Source organism: Sebastes umbrosus, chromosome 3, assembly GCF_015220745.1.
Source record: "Sebastes umbrosus isolate fSebUmb1 chromosome 3, fSebUmb1.pri, whole genome shotgun sequence".
Lineage (NCBI taxonomy): Eukaryota > Metazoa > Chordata > Actinopteri > Perciformes > Sebastidae > Sebastes > Sebastes umbrosus.
The window spans coordinates 10,105,182-10,127,702 of record NC_051271.1 but is presented as its reverse complement, the minus strand read 5'-3'; the positions used below and the strand labels follow the sequence as shown (position 1 = coordinate 10,127,702).

Sequence of the window (22,521 nt, the reverse complement as noted above, 5' to 3'; positions counted from 1 at the left end):
CGACCAGAATCTGTGTTTCTGAGGAGACTTGACGTTTTGAGAAGCGCTGGTTTGTTGAGAGACTTTAGACAGATTTCCTGTAATTGTCCGTATGCTGTTTTCTTCTTTAGGTCTCCTGAGATTTGATGGAAATGTTGTATCCATTTTTGCGTCATTGCTGAAGTCAAATCGTCGTCTCCTGGTCTCAATATTGGGTGACTGATTCAAGAGAGGTTCTGTGGAAAACGACATTTTGGGAGTCGTTGGTGAAGTTGCACTTCTCTCAGAATACATGTGTTCATACGATTGGGGACTGGAGGTATAATTCCTCCTCTGAGGGTAGTCTGTACGCTTCCTGTGAAGGTTCAGGCTCGACTGAGTAGCCAGTACATCAAACGCTGACTGAGACTCTCTCTGAACAACATTAGCAGACATAATCCCTTCAGACTCTGAGAGCGAGGTTTGTGTACCTGTCGTTCCACTTGGCACAAATTCCTGTTGCTGTTTGATGTTTGACTTTGGTTTAGGGATTGAAGTAGTGTCTATTTTCCTTGGGGGAGGCTTTGGTTTATCTTTTGCAATATTTTCTTCTTTTCTACTTAAACCAACTTTGCCTTGCATTAAGCAGGAGCCCTGAGACGTGACTGCTTGTCTCTGGGACTCAGTCTGATATCGAGACATGGAACAAGCTCTTCTCAACGCAGGATGAGTAAAGTCCAGTAAAGCTACTTGGTCAAGGATGTCATGCTTTGCCTCATTTGAAGACGTCTGTTTGATGGACTCAGGCTCAGCTTTAGTATTCGATATGGTGATCGATCTAGCGCGTCTTTCTTTAGCGACAGGAGACGGCTGCTTGTCACCTCGGCCATCCAAACTCATCCCTTGGCACAGGGAAGTCGGAGATGGACTCAGTCGAGGTGTTGGGACAGTCAGAGTTGGAGATACACTTGGCTTGGGCTGAGGCTGGTGCGGTAATGGAGGAGGATCAGTGAACTGTGAGATGGGGAGATGAAGAGAATCCTTTGGCTTTGGTTTCAGAGTGGGAGAGGAATTTGGCATTGGTGCAGGAAATATGGAGATGCTGGGCTTTGCAGGGAGAGTTGGAGAGCTGTATGTTTTGGGCTTGGCTCTTGGGAGGGTTGAAGCTCTTTCTCCATAGTTTCTCTGTGACTGCTGACATGATTTACTCCAAAAGGGCTGACTGGACGTCTTGGAGGAACATATTGGGAGAAAAGATCTGCAGCCATAAGCGGGAAAAGAAAGTGTAAATTCATTCAACACAATATCAAATATATTACATAAAGCTGCAAATACAAGCTTAATTTACCTGTCAGTGCTTTGTTTTGTGTTGTGCTTTTCATAGATGAGTCCCTTCTCATCAAATGATGGAATTTGAATAGCTTTCTTTTTGATGACAGGAGAAGAGAGGGACAGCGGAGGAGACAAACAGACTGGTGGATGTTCATCTGTTTGTCTGGAGGATGCAGATACGGGAGGGATCAAAGGTGCCGGACGGTCAAAAACACTCATTTCTGTTTTAAGTTATGCTGAAAGACATGAAAAGAAAGACGGATTCAATCGATGGGAGTGGAGAAATGAAGGAAAATCAGGGTTGTTATATATATTCCAAACATATATACCTTAATCTGACAATGGTGGTGGAAGCATTTAATCTTTTATTTGTGTAAAATACCACAATATAAAAGAGTTTCATTCAAAATCTTACTTGAGTTAAAGCACAGAAATATCTGCAAGTACTAACAGTGAAAGTACTCATTACACAAGAAATGCCCCCTGTGAGGGTTCTATTGCCATATTTAATATTATTAGATTATTAATAATAAATGTGTAGGAGGCATTTTACTGCTGCAGCTGGTTGAGAGGGAGCCAATTACTTTATATACTGTTGGGTTGTTTAAGCCATATGCATCATATTCTATAAATGTTTTATGTATTTTCTACATTTCAATCTGCAAAGTAACAAGTAACCATAGCTGTAAAGTGGAGTACAATATTTCCCTCTGAAATGTAGTGGAGTTAGTAGAAGTATAGCATAAAATGGAAATACTCAAGTTAAGTACAGCACTTAAATAAATGCACCACACTACGTTCAAACACTGCAGTCTGAAACCATCTGACAGCTATGCACCGACAAATAACAAACAACTTTTTAAAAGTCACAATGGAGGAAAACAAACACTAACCTGAAGCAACGTCTGTTGTCGACACACTGAGAGAGTAAATAAGTCCCAGAGTGTGAGACAGGGATTTCAGCAGTAGGAAGTAGTGGGCACAGAAGTGCCATTCTCTCCATTCCTCCACACTGAAGCTGCTCTGTTTCACTCCCACTCTTGTCTCTCTTTTTGTTTGGCTCATGGGAAGACGTCTGCAAAGTCTGAATGTGGTCTTATTGTAGTAGTCTGTCTGATTACAGTGCAGGTGGTAGAGTAGGTGGTGGAAGAAGTACTCAGATCCTTTAGTTTTTCAAGGAAATGCAATTAAAAGTCAAAGAACTGGGCCCTGATTTCACTATGTATCACATTATTAGATTGTTAATACTGATGCATCAAATAGTTGGCAGCATTTCACTGCTGTAGCTGGCCGAGATGGAGCTATATGTAGTTTATCTACTTTATATATACAGTAGTTTGAGTGGTTCTCAACATAGGGGTCGGGCCCCCTCCAAAGGGTCACGGAGTCGTGAGATGATTAATGGGGAAACAAAGAAAAATACAAGTTCTCCACACAAATTTGTATTATTTTTCACTGCTTTTTTGTGAAATATTGGGCCACTTTTAACTCTTCGGCCCTCAAACGGTTATTTAAAAAATAAAAATTTAAAGGGGAAATGTCTCTTTGGTGGAGCTGCCAGCAATGATTTTTTGTGAGGTGTTTTGTATTGTTTTTTTAGAAGCTTATCATGTTTTTAGTGTAAATTCTTCATTTGTAACTCGTAACTACAGCTGTCAGATAAATGTAGTGGAGTAGAAGTATAAAGTAGCGTAAAAAGGAAATACTCAAGTACAGTACAAGTAACCTTCACATTTTTACTTAAATACAGTACTTGCGTAAATATACTAAGGTACTTTCCACCACCGTTGTAGATATTATTTTAATCGGATATGATCAACTTCATAATAACACGCAGAGAGTAAATTGAGGATTAAACAGTTTTATTTTGTATCACCAAAGGAAGCATATGATCATCAAAAGAGGGTCGTTACACACCCACAGTTTCCTCACCATGCTGTCAAGTAAAAACAATGAAAACAAAAAAAATATACACTTTGAGTATTACCAAACACCAGCTTTCTTGTAATCTTGGTCCATCTCGGATAATCTTGGCACCTTGAATAAATCAGTTAGTATTTATTCAGCACATATTATTTTAATAATAAAGTCAACTACTAACACCATTTTGGCATATTGGCACTAACAATCCTCATGCTTCTCAGCAGCTGCCGTGCCGACATCACCAGAGAGAGAGAGGATTAAAAACCCTTCCCCGCTGGCAACAAATTCATTGCACTTCTGTCATTCACTTCACTAATTAAATGCACAATATAAGTAAACTTCATGATTCATGTAAAGTGATTGTCAAATTACAAAACGTATGTAAAAGTTGGCACGAGTATAAGATGGCGTGGAATTTACATCATGTTTTAATCACATTTCTAAAGGGCAACATGTCCTCCAACCGCCTCACAATCTCATCCTGCGTGAAGTCTTCTCCTCCTTGTGCATTTGGCTTCCTCCTCTGCTTCGCTTTTCCCTGATCTCGACACAAAGTGTGTTAAGAGATCAGAGAAAAGTTGGAATGATAGGACAGTGGCAGTCTCTCCTTCACCTTTCTCATCCCTCCTCTTCCATTTTTCTGTCTCCATCTTTAAGGTGTTGGCTCCCGACCCACCGGTGTCCTGGCAGCACCCCTGTCCAGATGGCCTCCCGCCCTGCTCCGCCTCGCCCTCTCTCCGTCTCTGTCTCCATCATATCAGGGCATTGCTATCGTCATCTCTGCAGTTCACACTGGCCACCAGCGGGTGATGCCGGACTGTTTTGTTGCTCCACTTGTGGGCATCCTGCAGCCCGGGCTCGAGGAAGTAAAGGCACGCTCCGAAGCCTGCCAGCACCAAAACCGACACCAGCAGGTAGAGGGGGACGAACCAGTCCAGGAACAGCCACGACATCACTGCTGTTGGACGGAGGGGAGGGATGGGAAGGGTGGATGGAGAATGGATGAGGAGGAAAGACATGATGGAGAAAGGGAAGGAAAGGAGGAGAGTTTTTCAGGTTTTAAAAAAAGTAATCCTTCAGGGTGAGATATCACGCATGACAGACTGCAGCATCTCGTCATTTCTTAGAAAGCCTTCATCATTACAATCACAGTCACACAGACATCACACAATCAGCTTCATGCAGACAGAACACTGTCTGTCACTGCTTCTGAGATGCACAATCATTTTTGTTGCACTCTAAAAATAGAGCTCAGTAGTAAATAAATGCTTACCTGCAGACGCTGCTGACTCAGTTGGTCTCTTGGTCGTAGATTGTACGTGATGTCAAATCAATCACCAGATTATTTCCAGCGCCGCAGCTCCGACCGTTGCATGTGCTCTCCGAGAGGCACAAGAGACAGAAGCTGCATGCATGCGGCTTCATCCTCCGAGCTCCTGGCTCTGACGTTCAAAAAAGGAGGGGTGGGTGTTGCTATGACAACACCCCTGCTGCTGATGGTGGAGAGGATGGAGGGAGTGGGAGGGAAACTTATATAACTATAATCATTTTTCTTTGCGGGGGGGGGCTTCAGATGTCTGTGGATGCTCGCCGCCTTGCTGCTCGCTGCGTAAAATCAATTCCACTCCATTTAACAGCAAGGCCATCACACAGTTTATGTGACATTGAGAGGAAGAGAAGGGGGCCATTTTTGTGTGAGCTGCACCTCTAATATCTGCTCTGACTGACGGCAGCTGCAGTGTTTTACGGAGTCACTCCCCCGAGTAAAAGTGGAGGCAAAAAGATTTTTTTTTTTTTGTCTTGCTGGCTCCAAGACAAAAGCTGAATACAGAGAGGATTGGCCTACATAATGAGAAGTTGTCAGAGGATGTCATCTCTTTTAATGACCGCCATTTTTAGCTCCGTTCCGCACAAGAAGTCAGATTCATGAAAAGCAGTCGAGTTAAACAGATCAGCTTCAAATGAAATGATGAAACCGTACAAGTTACATGAAGAAATAACAGATTATTTGAACAATGTGGGATTTTATTCAGTTTAGCACTTTTTACAAAATATGTTCTGTTCTGACAGCTGAAACTGATTTGAGTCAGATCTTGGTTTGGTTAATTGACAGCATTGTAATATATTTATTTACAATTAAATGTATTTATCATTTATCACACTTTGTCAGGGATCGAACTAGGACGTTTTTTTTATTTAATATTACAGAAAATGGTTTTGTTGATTTTAATTTACAGCCTTGACTGAAGCACTTTGTAACTTTGGTTTTGGAAAGATTATAATATTATAAATTATTTTTATGATTAAAGTCTTTTTACAGTCCACCAGTCTTTATCAAGATGCAGAACAGGCACTCAATGACTTAAAAAACATTAGAAAATAAGAACTACAACTAAGCAAAAATACATCATATGAACAAACAAGTCATCTTTTTTTTCAAGAGGCAGACAAGAAATAAGGTATCATAATGCAATCATTGTGAAATGATTTTAACTAAACCCAACTAAGCACAAAAACAACCTTGATGCGAGGAGGTCTTGCTAACTATAGATATATTTTGCTTCTATCTGTACGTGTAAAGTTTGCAAATGTTTAGTATTTCTAGTAAAAGCAGCAATTTCAGCAATTCAGTGGAGGTTTACACATTTAGATTATTCAAAGTCACTGAAGAAACTTTATAGCAGTGTTCAAATAATAACATAGAATTATGTAAATGACTTTTCTGCGAGAGATGAGAGCAGCGTACTGAGACTCGAAGTGTGACATTTCACAATGAAAATGTGTGTGTGTGTGTGTGTGTGTCCACTATGCCTGCAGCTGCTGTGGGAGCACTTTGGGCTGGAGGAAGTCAAAAACTAATGGAGCGACGACTTCAGGGTCGTTCAGATGGACGTGATGATCGCCTGGTACCATCACCACCGTGTGCTGAGAGAGAGAGAGAGAAATGATAATGAACATTTAATTAAGTATTACCACCAATTGCCAATTAAGAACGAAAGTTATCCAACCATGTAGAGGTGTTAATCTAGAAAGACTCTCACATGAAACTTATTGGATTTTCACATTAAATGTCTCCATCTAACTGAAACGAGGAAAGTCTCCTTTCCTGTAATGACTTGTAGAACATTTACATTTTCTCACACTGTGATTTCTCTTAAACTAGAATGACTCATGATGACCTGATGATGAATTTTCATTGTAGTGTACCACGGATATGTTTGTTCATAATTGTTTTGTTGTTGTTCATTTTAGTTTGACATTGCCCGTATGGTTCACATGAATATATGTTATTTATAGGGCTGTCAAAGTTGACGTGATAATAACACGTTAACACAAATTTGTTTTAACGTCACAAATTCTTTTAACACATTAACGCAATCGATATTTCAGAGGTTGTAGCTCAGTTTTAAAGTTAGAGTGAAGCTACTGGTATCGTATGAAAATAGACATAAACCTAAGGAATCCATGTCATACTAGCTTTTCACGAAGGAGGTTAAATAACGCTCCAAACTTGAGCTAAATTTTGGAGAAGTAAACCTGGTATGGTCATTTTCAAAGGGGTCGCTTGACCTCTGACCTCAAGATATGTGAATGAAAATGGGTTCTCTGGGTACCCACGAGTCTCACCTTTACAGACATGCCCCCTTTATGATAATCACATGCAGTTTGGGGCAAGTCATAGTCAAGTCAGCACACTGACACACTGACAGCTGTTGTTGCCTTCACTTTGCCATGTTATGATTTGAGCATATTTTTTATGCTGAATGCAGTACCTGTGAGGGTTTCTGGACAATATTGGTCATTGTATTGTGTTGTTAATTGATTTCCAAAAGTAAATATATACATATATTTGCATAAAGCAGCATATTTGCCCACTCCCATGTTGATAAGAGTATTAAATACTTGACAAATCGCCCTTTGAGGTACATTTTGAACAAATCAAAAATGTGCGATTAACTATGGACAATCATGCGATTAATCGGGACTAAATATTTGAATCGATTGACAGCCCTAATGTTAACATATGTTTGCTTGTATAATCTGTACATTGTTTTGTGAACGTATGTATATTTTGTTTTTTGGTTGATAAAGTTTGGTATTTAATGTTGGATAGGTTCCCTGTGAGGTTTGACTACAGGGAGCCACTTGTGCACCTGTTGGTAGTAAGGTTGGCTGACACTCTACATGAATTTTAAGGACTATAGACCTTTTTCACAGCTCACATCTTGACTTGTCATAGCAGGAAAAGCACAAGTAAAACTAATGTTGTTAACAGCGTCTCAGTAAGCCAGAGAGCCAGCATGCACAATACCAGGACCCTGAATGCAGTCATATATAACGTTATTAATGACACCTGTGCTTTTCCTGCTTTGACAAGCCAACATGTCTGCTGTGAAAATTGTACACTGAAGAGGGCACATCTGTGCATTTTATCCCCCTGTACTAAATTTTGACATTGAAAATTTAAGAAAAAAAGGAATCTGATTTGTTGTGTGAACTCTTTTTGCACTTTAATACTCACATCTATAAATATCTCTGCTCAGTCTGAGACAATGAGCTGGTAGTATGGAGCTACTTTTAGATCTGTGAAGCTGCCTGCCACAATAGGTTTTAATAGATCAACACACAGGCACAAACACAGCCGACCAAACAGTGTTTAAAGCACTAACATAGTGGGTTTAGGTTTGTCACAGTTTAGAGACTTCACTCCAAATGGATGATGTGTATTTTTACTGTCTGTATATGCTCAACACTCACCCGCCTGGTACTACGATAGTTAATTATCATCATAAACTTTTTCCAGCATATATTTTGATTTTTTCCCCCGAGATTCAAACTCACATTTCTGTCACGATATCCTTGGAGAAGCATGGAGCGCAATCTCTGTCGGATTGGGTCTGGAGATGTTGCACCAAAGCCTTTGTCTCCTCTGGAAACAAAACAGATTTTGAGGTTAAGTATGACATGCTTTGATAATTTTATTATTAAACATCCATTTCAGTGCAGTGATCAATATCTTACAGAATAACTAGAAGAGGGGCTTGAATCTTCGACTGCATCTCCAGAGCTTGCTCCAAACTGATGTGCATTATATTTATCTGAAAACATCAAATAAAACACATGTACTGCACCAGCTGAAAGCTAAAACATCTGGTGTAGAAAATGTAAGTTAACAGACAGGAGACGGTGAATGTGTAGGAAGGTCTGGGAAGTTAAAAGAGACTTACAGTATGAACTCCCAAGTCTCTGGAGAACACAAATCCTGCAGAAGAGAAACACATTCAGCTGAAAGCAAAGTGAGATTATTCCTCTCTGAGAGGAGGAAGAAGAGATGAAGACGTACCTCCTTCAACTTGAACTAGACCTCGCTCTAAAAGGATGTGCACCGACTGTTCAGACAGAGTCGGGTTTGCAGCCAACAGCCTGAAAGAAATAAAACACTGACTTTACTAGTAGAAATCTAATAGTCATATTTGTTTTGGTCTGTTGTATCTTTCTGTGTGATTTATTATATTAAAAACCTGGCGCCTACATTACCCACAATGCAATATGGACAGTTGGATCAGAGATTCGGGTCTATTGGTGCCTTCAAATGAAACTCGTGAGCTCGTGTTTACAACATGGGAAGTCGTGTACACAATATGCTTGGCGTTCAAGTGGTTAAGTCGTGAGAACACCGCTGCTAAGCAACGGCAATGTTAACGTAGCAAGCTAGCAAGCGGGTACCGTAATTCCAACTACACAAACAAACTTCGTAAGCCCCAATTGACACCGACTCAAGTGACATCACTTGAGGTAATTTATCAGATTTAACGCAGCTCCACAGGAGCCACATGTGCAGTAGTACTTTCCAATGCGTGTAAACAGTTCTGAGGTGTCAAATCATTTGAGTTCCCCCCTATAAACACTCTTCAAATTAGAACAAAATATCCTACACAAATGAAGGATTATTTCATTTGAATTGGCCATAAACTGGAAGATAGGCCATTTAGGCGGTCGCATAGGGCGCCACCTTCTGGGGGCCGCTGGTCGCCAGCTAAAAAAGAAATTATAATAAAAAAATTATAATAATTTAAAAAGAAATGCCTGTGGGCGCCCTTCCTCATTTTCTGCATTAAGGTAACAAATGAACAAATAAATAAAGAAAGAAAGAAATACACTTTTCACCCCTGTAACTCTCTTTCTCACAATTCCTCATCTGCCCGACAGCTAACAATATCAGGGACCAATTGTTTATTTCTATTATAATAAATACAGTATTTATGAAAATAAAAATCTTAATTTTTGTCTTAAAACCATCGTGATGTCTGATGTGTGTTGCGGAGGGGGCTCTAAATCTGAATTTCGCCTCGTGCACCGAAAGGGCTGGAGCCGGCCCTGGTAGTAGTACCTCTCAGCTGCCTTCTCAAAAGTGTAAACTTTTTGCTTCTCTTCTCTTTTTTTTTCAAACAGAAGCATCTCATCCATCGCCTTCCTCATGTCATGGGATGCTCCTTTCTGCAGGAAAAGAAACAGAAGCGTTATAAGAAGACAACCGAGGAATAATGCTATACTACTGCAGCAATCATGGACATTGTTACTATTAGACCATCTTCCATTTAAAAGGCTTGTCACATGTAATATAGTGATAATAAAAACTGCTGAAGTACCGGATCTATAGTTACAAATCCAAAGGAATCCAGCAGTACGACAACATCCACCATCTCAGGATACAGTGCACTGAACTGTGGATAACACAACATGGACCATGTATGACACCGTGCAAGAAAATACAGTGAAATATTCTCTGCACATTGTGTGAAAACAGTGATAAGTTGCATGTGATGAATCTAAGTTACCATTGCAGCCGTGTTGCCACCTGTAAGAGTAAAGAAACGATCATGCTCAAAGCTTTAAACACTCGTCAAAGTAAACTTTTATTGACTTACTTAAAACGTTGATTTGATTTGTTGAAACGTTTTTAGATTAATCAATTAGTCATTTAGTCTATAAAGTGCTGGGAAAAAAATGTGTCCAAGGTAGCATCTCCTAATTGTTTAGAGATATTTATTTTGCAATTATATAAAATGCAAAAAGATAGCAAATCCTCACATTTGAGCAGATAACTAATAAATGTTTCTTTATAGATGATTTAAATGTTTAAATCAATTACCAAAATAGTTGGTGATTCATTTTTTCTTAATCGATTAAATTATTTATTATTCCATAATTGTTTGATTGATCACTCAACACACAACACAGTATAATATAATTACACCCCAGTGGCAGATTTATTTATTTGCAGTTTTATGGTAGAAGATGTGAAAATGCACATTGTCACTAAATGTGAACCAGGTGTATTATATCTATATTTTGTGTCTGCACTCACCCATACTGTGGCCTATGATGGAGAATTTTGTCCACTGGAGACCTGTGGGAGTTATTTCATAGAAAACAGATCTGATTAAATCTAGTTTTTCACTTACAGCTGTACTTGAGATGCACCAGAGTCCTGATGAGATCCAACCTCTTGATACAGTCAGATTTGAGTGGCTAAAAAAGATCCTGCAACTTCCTGAGCTCACACACCGTCAACCACTCTGCGTACGTCCGCCACGTATGAAGGAATTGAATAAAACACTCCAGGGGGATAATGGGAGGACAAACCGTGACCTGCCATGTCCACCGCCACATATCTGCAATCTGAGAAGAAGTATAGAAAGAGAGGTTGAAATGAGCCAAACTGTAGAGAACTCCTGGAGGAGTGGAAACACCAACAGGCTTCAGTCTTGAATTCATCATCCGTTCAAAAGGTCATAAGTTTGGTTTGCGACCAAATTCCTGCAAAACTAATAACATTCCCTTCAGCCTCAGCTGTACTTTTAGTGTTAATTAGTTAATGTTAACATGCTAAACTAAGGTGGTGAACATGGTAAACATTATAGCTACCTGCATATATAAATATTAACATACTTTACCATTTTATACCTATACAGGAATGATATGTGTGCCATTTGGAAAGAAACCAAAGAGACATGAAAATGTTATTTGTAAGATTCAATACTCTTTTGGAGCTGTTTCCCAACCACCCACAATTTATCTTCATTTTGTCCAGCTGTGAGCTGCTCCTCCATTTCCTTTGTGTATTGCATTGTGGGAGAACAGTATGAAATGTCATTTCATTCATTGGGAGCATTTCTATCAAAGAGCGTATATTGCCAAGAAATAAAAGTCAATTGTTTGTTCCATTGCAACGTCAGCGCCCGGCAGTAGATCTATGCTTCCACCATTTTGGACTGACTCCAGTAAAACGTCCGCCTACAAAGTGCAGTACAAAAGTAAAACAAAATTATTTCGAAATGACCTTTGTCGAACAATCAAAAGAGCATAAATATAAGAGTTTCAGTCCAAAATGGTGGCAGCGGCTGTCAAAAAACCCCACAGAAGTTTTGTCTCTATGCTTCTATAGGCTTTGTTTCTATTGCCTCCATACGGCTCTCAACATGGCAACGGCTGAGCTGACAGCTCACAGCTAACGGTGCTAACAGTGCAAATGATGGCAACAGTGCTGAGAGCTGTCTGGGTTTATTTCACAACAATGACCCGCTACCTGTACATTATCCCGCTTATTACACGGCAACTTATTTAAGAAATCAATAATTTGACACAAAAATGGTCCTCCAGGGTCCGACATCAGAACTGCGTCATACATTTATACTATTTACACTATATATATATTTACACTTATTTATATATTTATTTCCTCGTTTATTTATTTCAGGATGTATCTTATAGGCCTATTTATTTATTTAATCCTGAATGACATATAATATATTATGCAGCACACTCAAAAGTCGACAATATTTAGTATGCATGCTGTCTGCTTTGAGTATTTTATTCTGTCACTTTTCTAGTGTGAAAACACAACCACCACATACTAAAAACCTGCTCAGACTCAGTGGGGTAGTGTGGATTTGAGACACAGCTTTAGTCTTGTTTAAATGGAGGTATAAGGTGGAGGGTGTTTGACTTAGTTTAATTACTCTCGTCTACTCTGTCATATTTTACCTTTGGGTAGAAGGGGAATGAGGGTGTTGAATGTCCCACAGTTGTCAGCCCTGCCATGCAGGCACAACACAGGACGACCGTGATCAGGACCCCAGACTTTCCCTATGATGTGCCCCCATGGCACCGGGAGAGAGAGCTCTGAAACTGGACACATTAGACAACAACACCTCAGAAAACAGGTAAAAAAACAAGGATCTGACAGACTGTTGATAATGAACAACTACAGGATTTAACTATGTCCATGACTCCTGAAAGTGGTAACATATTAAAACAAAGAGAGAGAGAGAGAGAGACCTTCTTGTTTCATTGTAGATGACATTACAGCATCTGGTGATCACCGGCAGAGATGAAACAAGGTGACTACAATAAAGTTAATCTAAACAAAGCTGCAAACAAATCCTGAAATGACTGTTTAACAAACGAAACATGAACTCTGACCTTTGGAACCTGAAGGCAACACAAATATTTCCTGCAACCAATGATTTGATTGGATATTCGTGATGACGGGCTGCTGTTATGGCCAATCATCACACTGCAGAGGGCGGCGGGTTAAACCAGGTGACAATGGAAAACCCTCTCCTCTGCTGTGTCTGTGTTCCCTCAGTAACACCTGTCAGACAGTCTCCTGCAAGGACAATAAATCTGGGAAAGAGTGACATATGTGTGGCCTTCACAGGCTCAACCACTCAGATGTTTTAGAGAATAATCAAAAGTAAAGAATAAACTTAAACCACACACACACAGTACAATCCAGCCCCTGTGCAATCACCTTGAATGCATTGTCTTTATTGTTTTTCTTTAAGGGATACTTTTATTGTTTATTATAATTTGGTATTATATTTTACATGTCTTTTTATATATACTATTTGTTTTCTTTTATGGAGCCCCCAAGGCGAAAGCATTTCATTTGATTGTATAACCGGAGTGACAATAAACATCTTGAGTGAATCTTCAATCTTTGACAGCACAATGTCATGTACTAGTTTATATGCTTGGTGCCCAGGATGTCAGTAAAACTGTCCACGTTGAGACAAGCTGCACTGCCCACACTTTTCTGAACCCAACGGTCGCCTCTGCGAGAGGAAAACTAATTTTGCCGTTAACATGCACAACACATTCTCCAGCGTTGTGTCAACATCTTTTAATGTTTCTTGTAATCTGTAACTAAGGTCTCTGAGAGATCAACTATCACAATGGTATGTGGTGTAACGTCCAAAGGTGTGTAATTTACAGCCAGTAATGTGATAAAAACCTGAAGCCAGGTTGAAAATATCTTCACATAAAGAACCTGTAAATGGATTCTGTAAGGTGAACATTAACTGGTGGCTCGGGGGTGTTTCTCAGCCTAAAGGGTTAAAGGGTTTAGTCGTTCATGTCACTTTTGTGCAACACAAAAACACCAGCAGCATTTCACACCTTTGGAAGTGTGTCGGATTAAATATAAAAGTTCATCTAAAGATGAAAGCGCTAAATTGGAAATTGGGAAATATACTTGTTTTCTTGCAATTAGATGAGAAAATTGACTCCACTCTCCAGTGCAGAAAATATGAAGCTACAGCCAGCAGACAGTTAGCTTAGCTTAGCATAAAGACTGGAAACAGGGGGGAAAGCTAGCTGGGCTCCGTCCTAAACTATGTATGGATAAGAAAAAGTCTGGCACTTAATAAGGGATACACAGATACCGGATCGGATATCGGGACGATACTGACTCAAATAGCTGGATCAGGTATCGGAGACAATGGGGCCGATCCATTCAATTCAGTTCTATGTTTATATACTATATATATATATATATTATATACTGGAATTTTAATTCCTGTTCAAGTTTTGACCAAATTGTTGCTGCAATAAAAAAGGTTTACACTTGAATTTTAATTCCTGTTAATTTTGAAGATCTTCTTACCAAGTTGCAGGTGTACGATTTATTATTTTAATAATAAATAACAATTAAATACATTTATATCTATGTATTTATTTGTCACATTTTGTTTTATAAAGTTAGGAAAGCAATGTTTAAGTCAAGCCTGATGTTGCCTTACACATAAAAGAATGAGCCCAGTTACTTCCACACAGTGAGGCATACAGCTTATTAATTAAACACTGATATCGGATCGGTACTCGCTATCGGCTGATACCCAAAGCCCAAGTATCTATCAGTATCGGGACTGAAAAATTCGGATCGTTCCATCCCTACACTTTATCCACCGTAAAACCACAATTTGTGAAGGGCAGAGTTGCTTGTTGAATCTCTTCATAAATGAACCACAGGCTTCATATTTTCTTTATATGTTGCTTTTTTTTATTTAAGCGAGCATGTTTGATGAAATATTCTTTTATGTTATATAACATTAACTTCACACATTGTGTTGTTAAGATCGTCATCTACAGACTAAAATGATGATGAGACGGGATGCATCAGGATCTGGGCAGCATACCTCCTCTGCTCAACCTGAAGGGAAACCCTGAAGAGGTCAAAACTCCAGAAACATTTGCAGTTATACATTAAATACAAGTATCAACCTGGAAATGAGCATGATATGTCCCCTTTAACTCTTACAAAACAGTGATTCTGCAGATCTCACTCTGCACTTATGGGAGAAACTAAAAAACGGGACAAACAAATTAAAAAAGTAAAAAACTGTATAGCCCATTGGTCTACACGCTGGCCACGCAGGACACGTGAGCAGCGTGTGACGGCTAGCTCCCTTAACGCGTCTCTCACGCGTGTGATGTCCACACCGACAGTGTTGTTGCTGCTGCGTTGCTGCTGTCAGCCCTTTCTTTCTACATAGAGTTTGCCTTTCACAATGGCCATTTAATTACATTAGAAATGTAAATTATACTTATTTTAGACAGATAAAGGTGAAGAAGCTTGTGCTCAATTGTAGATAATAGTAAAAATAATCCACGATTAAAAGCCGGTACTCTTTTAATTTATGGAGCCGTGCAAGTCACTACATATTCCACAACACTGTCTTGCAAATATTTCAGAATAAAAGCCTTGTGTTAACGAATGAAGGAATTTTGTCCACAGAAAAAATGCTAAAGGACTTTTATTTTGAAATGTAAATGGGAAATGTTGAGTAAAAAAATAAATGTTTACTTGTTTTCCTGTCTGTGACATATTCTATAGATGTAGACATTTAAACTATAGTAATATCGCTGGTATGATGTTAAACGATCAAAAGATCATTTTCACTGCGCCGCTCACGCATCCTGTGTGACCCGGGCGTTACAGTTAAGGCTTAAGATGCTATGTATGAGCAGAAGTGTGTCCGTCGCCTCCGATGTTCTGATTTGTCAATAAAGTTGTAAGGACCTTTACTAATATTGTTAATGTGAACATACAGTTTGCTCCTATAAACAGCACAATATGACTTCAGTGTGACAGTGCGAGTGTGTTCGTAGCTTATAACTTGTGCTTTCCGTTGTTTGACTGGGACAACACTTTGGTTCGCAGAAAGTCAGACACAAATGGAGCGACGACTTCAGGATTATTCAGATGAACGTGATGATGGCCTGGTACCGTCACCACCGTGTGCTGAAACCAACACAAACAGGGAGGGACATTAAGTGCAGTTATACACAATCAATAACCATGAAGATGTTTAAATAACAATTCAAACATGTTGGTTGTATTTTCATTCTGTCCTGAGTTGCAAACTCACGTTTCTCTCCTGGAAGCACTGGAGAAGTGCTGAAGTGAATTTTCTTTGAGCTGGTTCAACATATATTCTCTTGTAGCCTCGTTCTGCTCTGGAGAAAGAGATATTGAATATACAATGTGAGCAAAGACCATTTACTGTAAGTGGAAGAGTATGTTATTGATAGAAAGTTATGATATAGATTGACCTTTGTGGCAACACATCAGTGGGGCGGGTTATGATTTTCACAATGTTAGCTGTATTTCTGCTCAGACAGTGAGCTACTGTGCGTCAGTCAGCTGTTATAAAATGTCTCTGTCTGCTGTCACATAGTTATACTGCAGTCAAAACATAATGCAAACATCCATTTCAATGCAGTGATCAATATCTTACAGAACAACCAGAATAGAGGATTGAACCCTCAACTGCATCTCCAGACTCTGCTCCAAACTGAGCAGCAACATGTTTTTCTGAAAACATAAAATAAAACACATGTACTGCACAAGCTGAAAGCTAAAACCTCTGGTGGTAAAAAATTATAAGTTAACAGAGAGGAGGTGGTGAATGTGGGGGGGAGGTCTGGGAGGTTAAAATAGACTTACAAAATTAACTCGCAGGTCTCTGGAGAACACAAATCCTGCCGAAGAGAAACACATTCAGCTGAAAGCACAGTGAGATTATTCCTCTCTGAGAGGAGGAAGAAGAGATGAAGACGTACCTCCTTCTACTTGAACTAGACCTCGCTCTAAAAGGATGTGCACCGACTGTTCAGACAGAGTCGGGTTTGCAGCCATCAGCCTGAAAGAAATGAAACACTTTATCCGACAGCTGCCTATAGAGACAAAGTTACTAGAAATCTGAGAGAAATCTTTGAAAATGATACCTCTCAGCCGCCTTCTCATAAGTGTAAACTCTCTTCTGTTCGGTCTTCTTTTCAAACTGAAGCACCCCGTCCAACCCCTTCCTCGTCATTTGGCAAAGATCTTTCTGCAGGGAAAGAGACAGAAGCTACTGACACGGGTGGATAGCACAGCAGAGCTCGGTTTTATATGATATGAGAAACACAGTATATGAATAAAAAGACAGGATGGAAATGAAGATAATTGAAACACAATGTAAAAATATTTTTCACCACCTGAATGAAAATAATTTGAAGTTCTTTCTTTGATAGATATATTATACAGACATTTCATACATAGTCTACATTGAGGACACTGAGGTCAGGTCCTCTGTATTTGTCTGGGGAGTCGAGAGATTTAACAACCATGAGGGAGTTTTACATTCTGCAATCAATGAATTACAAATGGTGGGCATTAAACGGTTGGGAATCACCAGAGGCCCCATGATATGATATTATTACCATACTTAATCTTGATCTTATTGCGATTTTAAACATTTTGCGATACGCTGAGCATTGCGGTAAGATATATTGTGATATATTACCTTCTGTTCAACTGCAAATTATGCAGTTTGTCAAGATTTGTTTCATCTAAGAAGATATTATTTTTCCTTCTGTTCATTTCAGGGTTTCCATTCACATCTTGAGGTCAGAGGTGAAGGGACCCCTTTGAAAATGGCCATGCAAGTTTTTCCTCACCAAAATGTAGCACAACTTTGGAGTGTTATTTAGCTTTTCTTCCCGACAAGCTAACATGACATGGTTGGTAACAATTGATACCTCAGTTTTTATAGTTTCATATGATACCAGTATCTTCGCTCTAGCTTTAAGACTGAGCCCGCTACAACCTCTGAAAGACAGATTAGCAGACAGGCTCACCTTCAGATTGTTAAGAGGTTAATAGATTATATACTAAAAGATTGATACTTGACGTCTGTGTATCAATACAACATTGCCACGCAAAATATCGCAATACTATGCTGTATTGATTTTCCCCCCACCCCTATCAAACGGCCTGATTCTTGGATTTTTAGAGTCAAATTGTTTTGACTATTTACAGCCAACAAAATAAATAAAGAAGTAAATAAAGGAATCAATATCGCCCCTCAGAATGTTCTTCCTTGAAACAACATTTAGATCTGCTTTTTTTGTGAAATTAAATTTATAGAAACAGTTGAATAAATAAAATATGAAAGGCTTTTTCTTTTAGTGTCTTGGTCAGACTGTCCTAGCCGTACATTTAAACCATTAAAAGCTTCACAGTGAGTGTAATCTGGGGAGTCAAAATGATTCGTACTGAATCTGTAGGCAGGAATCCCAAAGAGTCCAGAAGCACGAGACCATCCACCATCTCCGGGTACAGCGCGCTGTACTGTGGAAGACACAATTTGGACCATGTGATGATACCCCAAACTCTGCAAAATGTATTTTAATTAAGAGAGGAAAGAGATAAGACAATGACACTCACTATTGCAGCAATGTCACCACCTGTAAATAAAAAGAAGCCGCATGTGATTAGCACTTTAAATGATTTTGTCGCACAGCAACACAGATAAAGATAATCCTGCTGTAAAGCTGCACTCACCCATACTGTGGCCTATGATGGAGAATTTGCTCAGCTGCAGAGCTGTGGGAGTTAATTTCACAGATCATCAACCGGGTTCAGTATCTCATCACAGAACACTGAGCTAGTTTTTTAGCTGCCATAGGAGCTTCTGTGGTTAACTTATATGCATAAATAGGAACATTAAGTCCTGTAGAGGTCTAAACTTACACTGATGTTTGGCAAAAAAACTACTGTATAACATTATGAGCTCACACGCACCATCAGCGACTCTGCGTACGTCCGCCACGTACTCGAGGCAAGAGTAGAAACCTCCTGGAGGACGGTGTGATGACAGACCGTGACCTGCCAAGTCCACCGCCACATATCTGCACTCTGAGAGGAAGTACAGAGAAGAGTTGTGTAAAATACTCACACAAGACACACCAAATCCCAAACACTTCCATCACAATCGTGGGTAATAATTTATTGGTGCCTTCAAATGTGGTCGTGTTTACCGTGTTCACGAGAAGAGTTCATATGAATGCCCCCCTCTTGAGGTATTCACAACCTCGTAAGTGGAAAGTTTTTTGAAAGCTCAGAGTTCACGAGTTGTGACTTGTTTGTTACGGGTCCATATTTTCTTAATTGTTTCCGAATAATTTCCAAGGAAGTTTCCTGGAAAGAGATCTAATTTGGTAGCCTACTGATTATATTAAAGAGATAGGGTTCTGAGATATTTATTTGAGTGTAGTGAGTTCAGTTGAGTTTATAAGCACTTGAAATAACTGCTTAATTGAAGCCAGAGTTAACACTAATTAATCATTAATTTATTAATGGAAACTTTATTATCCATGAGTGTCAAATTGTATGCTTGCATGTTCAGCTGACCTGCTCTGCACTGACTGAGCAGGTCAGCAACACCTGCTGGCACAGTTCTATAGCAGTTAAACCACAGATGTATAAAGAGATACGGCGTTGGGGGCGGGGCCCCGTTCATTCCTATGAAAGTTGCTCAGTGGCGCATGACGCCAAAATGGCTCGACTTCCGTGTGGAAAAGTACGGGGTCCCAACGTCACGCTGTCGTCACGGCTTGTGCTGTCGTCTCGGTCTAGGTCTCAGTCACATGAACGGAGGAAGGGAAATAAGTTGAGTTACAGACGTCTCTTTCCCTATGTAAAGCCTCCAAATATTATGACTTTTTTCCTCGTAACATTACGACTTTTTTCTCATAACATTACGATTTTATTCTTGTAATATTACGACTTTATTCTCGTAATATTACTACTTTATTCTTCTATTATTACGACTTTTTTGTAGTAAAATTACGACTTTATTCTCGTAATATTACGACTTTATTCTTGTAATATTACGACTTTTTTCTCATAAAATTACTACTTTATTCTTCTATTATTACGACTTTTTTGTAGTAAAATTACAACTTTATTCTCGTAATATTACGACTTTTTTCTTGTAAAATTACGACTTTTTTCTTGTAATATCACGACTTTTTTCTCGTAAAATTACGACTTTATTCTCATAATATTATGACTTTTTTCTAGTAAAATTATGACTTTATTCTCGTAATATTACGACTTTTTTCTTGTAAAATTACGACTTTATTCTTCTATTATTATGACTTTTTTCTTGTAAAATTACGACTTTTTTCTTGTAAAATTACGACTTTATTCTCGTAATATTATGACTTTTTTCTAGTAAAATTATGACTTTATTCTCGTAATATTACGACTTTTTTCTTGTAAAATTACGACTTTATTCTCGTAATATTATGACTTTTTTCTTGTAAAATTACGACTTTTTTCTTGTAAAATTATGACTTTATTCTCGTAATATTATGACTTTTTTCTTGTAAAATTACGACTTTATTCTCGTAATATCATGACTTTTTTCTTGTAAAATTACGACTTTTTTCTCGTAAAATTACAACTTTATTCTCGTAATATTACGAAATCTCAGATTTTTTTTCCCTCAATGTGGCCCTAATACTCTGTCGTATTTACTTAAGTTAGTTCGCTGATCATTACCAAATTACAAAACTCTGTCCAGGAAATGTCCTGGAAAGTTATTAGACATAAAATAAAGTGTTATTTTCTCCACAGAAACTAGTAAAGTCTTACCTTTGGGTAGAAGTGGAATAAGGGTGCTGAAGGAGCCACAGTTGTCCGCCCAGCCGTGCAGGCACATCAGAGGACGACCGTGATCAGGACCCCAGACTCTACCCGTTATCCGTCCCCATGGCACCGGGACCGAGAACTCTGAACCTGGACACATTATCATTATTATTATACAGTCTAAAGCTCAAAAACACAAGAATGACTGAGAAATAACAACACAAACTGTTAAAACTAACCACTATTATTAACATGATTTTATATTAGAGAACCAGGAGTAAGAAACTATTTGATTAATAACTTTATAACTAACTTATAAAGACCACATAAATGAACAGCAGCATTACAGACCAGAATATACATAAACATAGTCTGACTTTGTTACCTTCTTTAGCCATTGTAGTGGATGTTGCACAGTGTCTAACTCCTCGTAAAGTTTGCAGTAATGCTCGCAACTGTAAACAAACATAAACAAACACACCGTGAAGACATCCAACAGATCAATGACCAATGACAGGCAGTAAAACTAACTTCCGGGTTCTCTTCAAGGCCTATTAAAAGAGGATAGAAAGAGAAGACTCTACTGCGCATGTGCGGTACCCCGAGTATATAGTGCGCATTGATGACGCGCGACCCAACCTCCTTCAATAGGCCTTGGTTCTCTTGTTTTTTTTTAGTGGTTTCTTCCAAAACAAACCACCATAACTATCACCCCCCCCCCCACCACCACCAGCACCAATGTTAACCCATGATTACATTTAACTCCAGTTACAGTCCACACACCACATACAACCACATCATCCTTTTTTATCCATCATTCTCTTTTAAAACATCATCTTTTATCCATCACCCTATTAAACACCCTCCTTTTATCCATCATTCTGTTACTTCTATCTATCTACCTATTTATATTTATTTTACTTTATTTGATCTTTTTCTTTTTAATCTTGCCTTAATTTGATTTGCATCCTGACCGACAGCCAGCCACCCCCAACACTCCTCTCAAGCGCACTCACACACACAGTCACATATTGATCTTGCCCAGTTATGTTGGCTTTTTTAGAGTTTTCTTTATTTATTTGTTTATTTATTTGTTTATTTGTTTTTTCAAAATGTATTTTTCTCTCCATTTTGTTTTATCCATATTTCATTTTATTTTATTTTGTTATGAGGAAAAGAAAGAGGAAAATATATATATACTGTATATATATATACAGACGTAGGCAAAGTATATATATATACAGACGTAGGCAAAGTTGTTGGTACTATATACAAAACTCCTCAACTGGCCAGTCATGGGCCATGCTGCCTCAACACCAACTGGGCTCCTCCTCCATCTCCTCTCTCCTCCCTCCAATGATTGCCTATGGATAGGAAAGGGCATAAGCCTTGAGCTTTCAAACCAGGCTCACGAATTTACGATAAGTTTTCTAGTGGAGCAGTAGAACTGGACTTGTAATGAGACGTGTTATGATTTCCCTTTGTAGAGTCTGTCAGGCAGTGACACTATTAAAGCCACAGTCGGTAGAAATGGAGCAAATATGTTTTAAAAAAGTTATTTTTAATAAAACGGTCACTATATCCTGTCAGTAGTGCATGAGACAGGTAATCTGAAAAAAATCTGCCCTCCAGTGCTCCTAATGGCATTTGCAAGATTTCACAGACCGGAGGTAAACAACCAATCAGAGCCGAGCTGGAGCCTGCTGTCTCTGAGTAGCTGTCAATCACTCGTGAACTCCAATCAAACAGTCAAACTAGACCGCGCTGATCAAATATGAATCAATATTCTGTTACTGTAATGCCTATTTCTCACCTCAAATGTTTATAGAATCATCTTGTAGTGTACTGTTTAGCTGTAAAATGAGAAAGTTTGTGACCCGGCAGCCATGTTGAGATCAGTTGAGCAAATACCAAGCACCGCCCACCAGCTGGAGCACAGCCAATAGGAACGCTCTCTCTGAAATGACCTGTAATTGGCCAAAAATCTCCCATCATGGACTAGATTTTTTTAAAGCGTGAAAACAGAGCCGTGAGGAGGTGCA

General features: G+C 39.0%; 2 protein-coding genes across 3 annotated transcripts; both read right to left on the bottom strand.

Moving 5' to 3' along the window:
- Positions 1-3,135: 3,135 nt before the first annotated feature.
- LOC119485374 (serine hydrolase-like protein) lies at positions 3,136-14,228 on the bottom strand. 2 transcript variants are annotated; one of them, XM_037764934.1, is made up of 13 exons: positions 12,556-14,228; positions 12,262-12,405; positions 10,783-10,896; positions 10,583-10,624; positions 10,053-10,072; positions 9,864-9,938; positions 9,605-9,711; positions 8,558-8,637; positions 8,442-8,476; positions 8,236-8,312; positions 8,056-8,143; positions 4,487-6,138; positions 3,136-4,171 (listed from the first exon to the last, which is right to left on the bottom strand). In XM_037764934.1, exons 1-12 carry the CDS (start codon positions 12,578-12,580, stop codon positions 6,019-6,021), a joined length of 927 nt encoding a protein of 308 aa, XP_037620862.1. In that variant the 5' UTR covers positions 12,581-14,228; the 3' UTR covers positions 3,136-4,171; positions 4,487-6,018. The 2 variants fall into 2 exon arrangements, with proteins under 2 accessions (XP_037620862.1, XP_037620863.1); XM_037764935.1 differs by having other exon boundaries at positions 3,136-4,168.
- Positions 14,229-14,537: 309 nt separating this feature from the next.
- On the bottom strand, positions 14,538-21,009 carry LOC119485340 (serine hydrolase-like protein). The gene is made up of 12 exons (XM_037764869.1): positions 20,865-21,009; positions 20,486-20,629; positions 18,629-18,742; positions 18,389-18,430; positions 18,272-18,291; positions 18,101-18,175; positions 16,789-16,892; positions 16,624-16,703; positions 16,508-16,542; positions 16,299-16,375; positions 15,930-16,017; positions 14,538-15,802 (listed from the first exon to the last, which is right to left on the bottom strand). Exons 1-12 carry the CDS (start codon positions 20,875-20,877, stop codon positions 15,671-15,673), a joined length of 924 nt encoding a protein of 307 aa, XP_037620797.1. The 5' UTR covers positions 20,878-21,009; the 3' UTR covers positions 14,538-15,670.
- Positions 21,010-22,521: the final 1,512 nt, after the last annotated feature.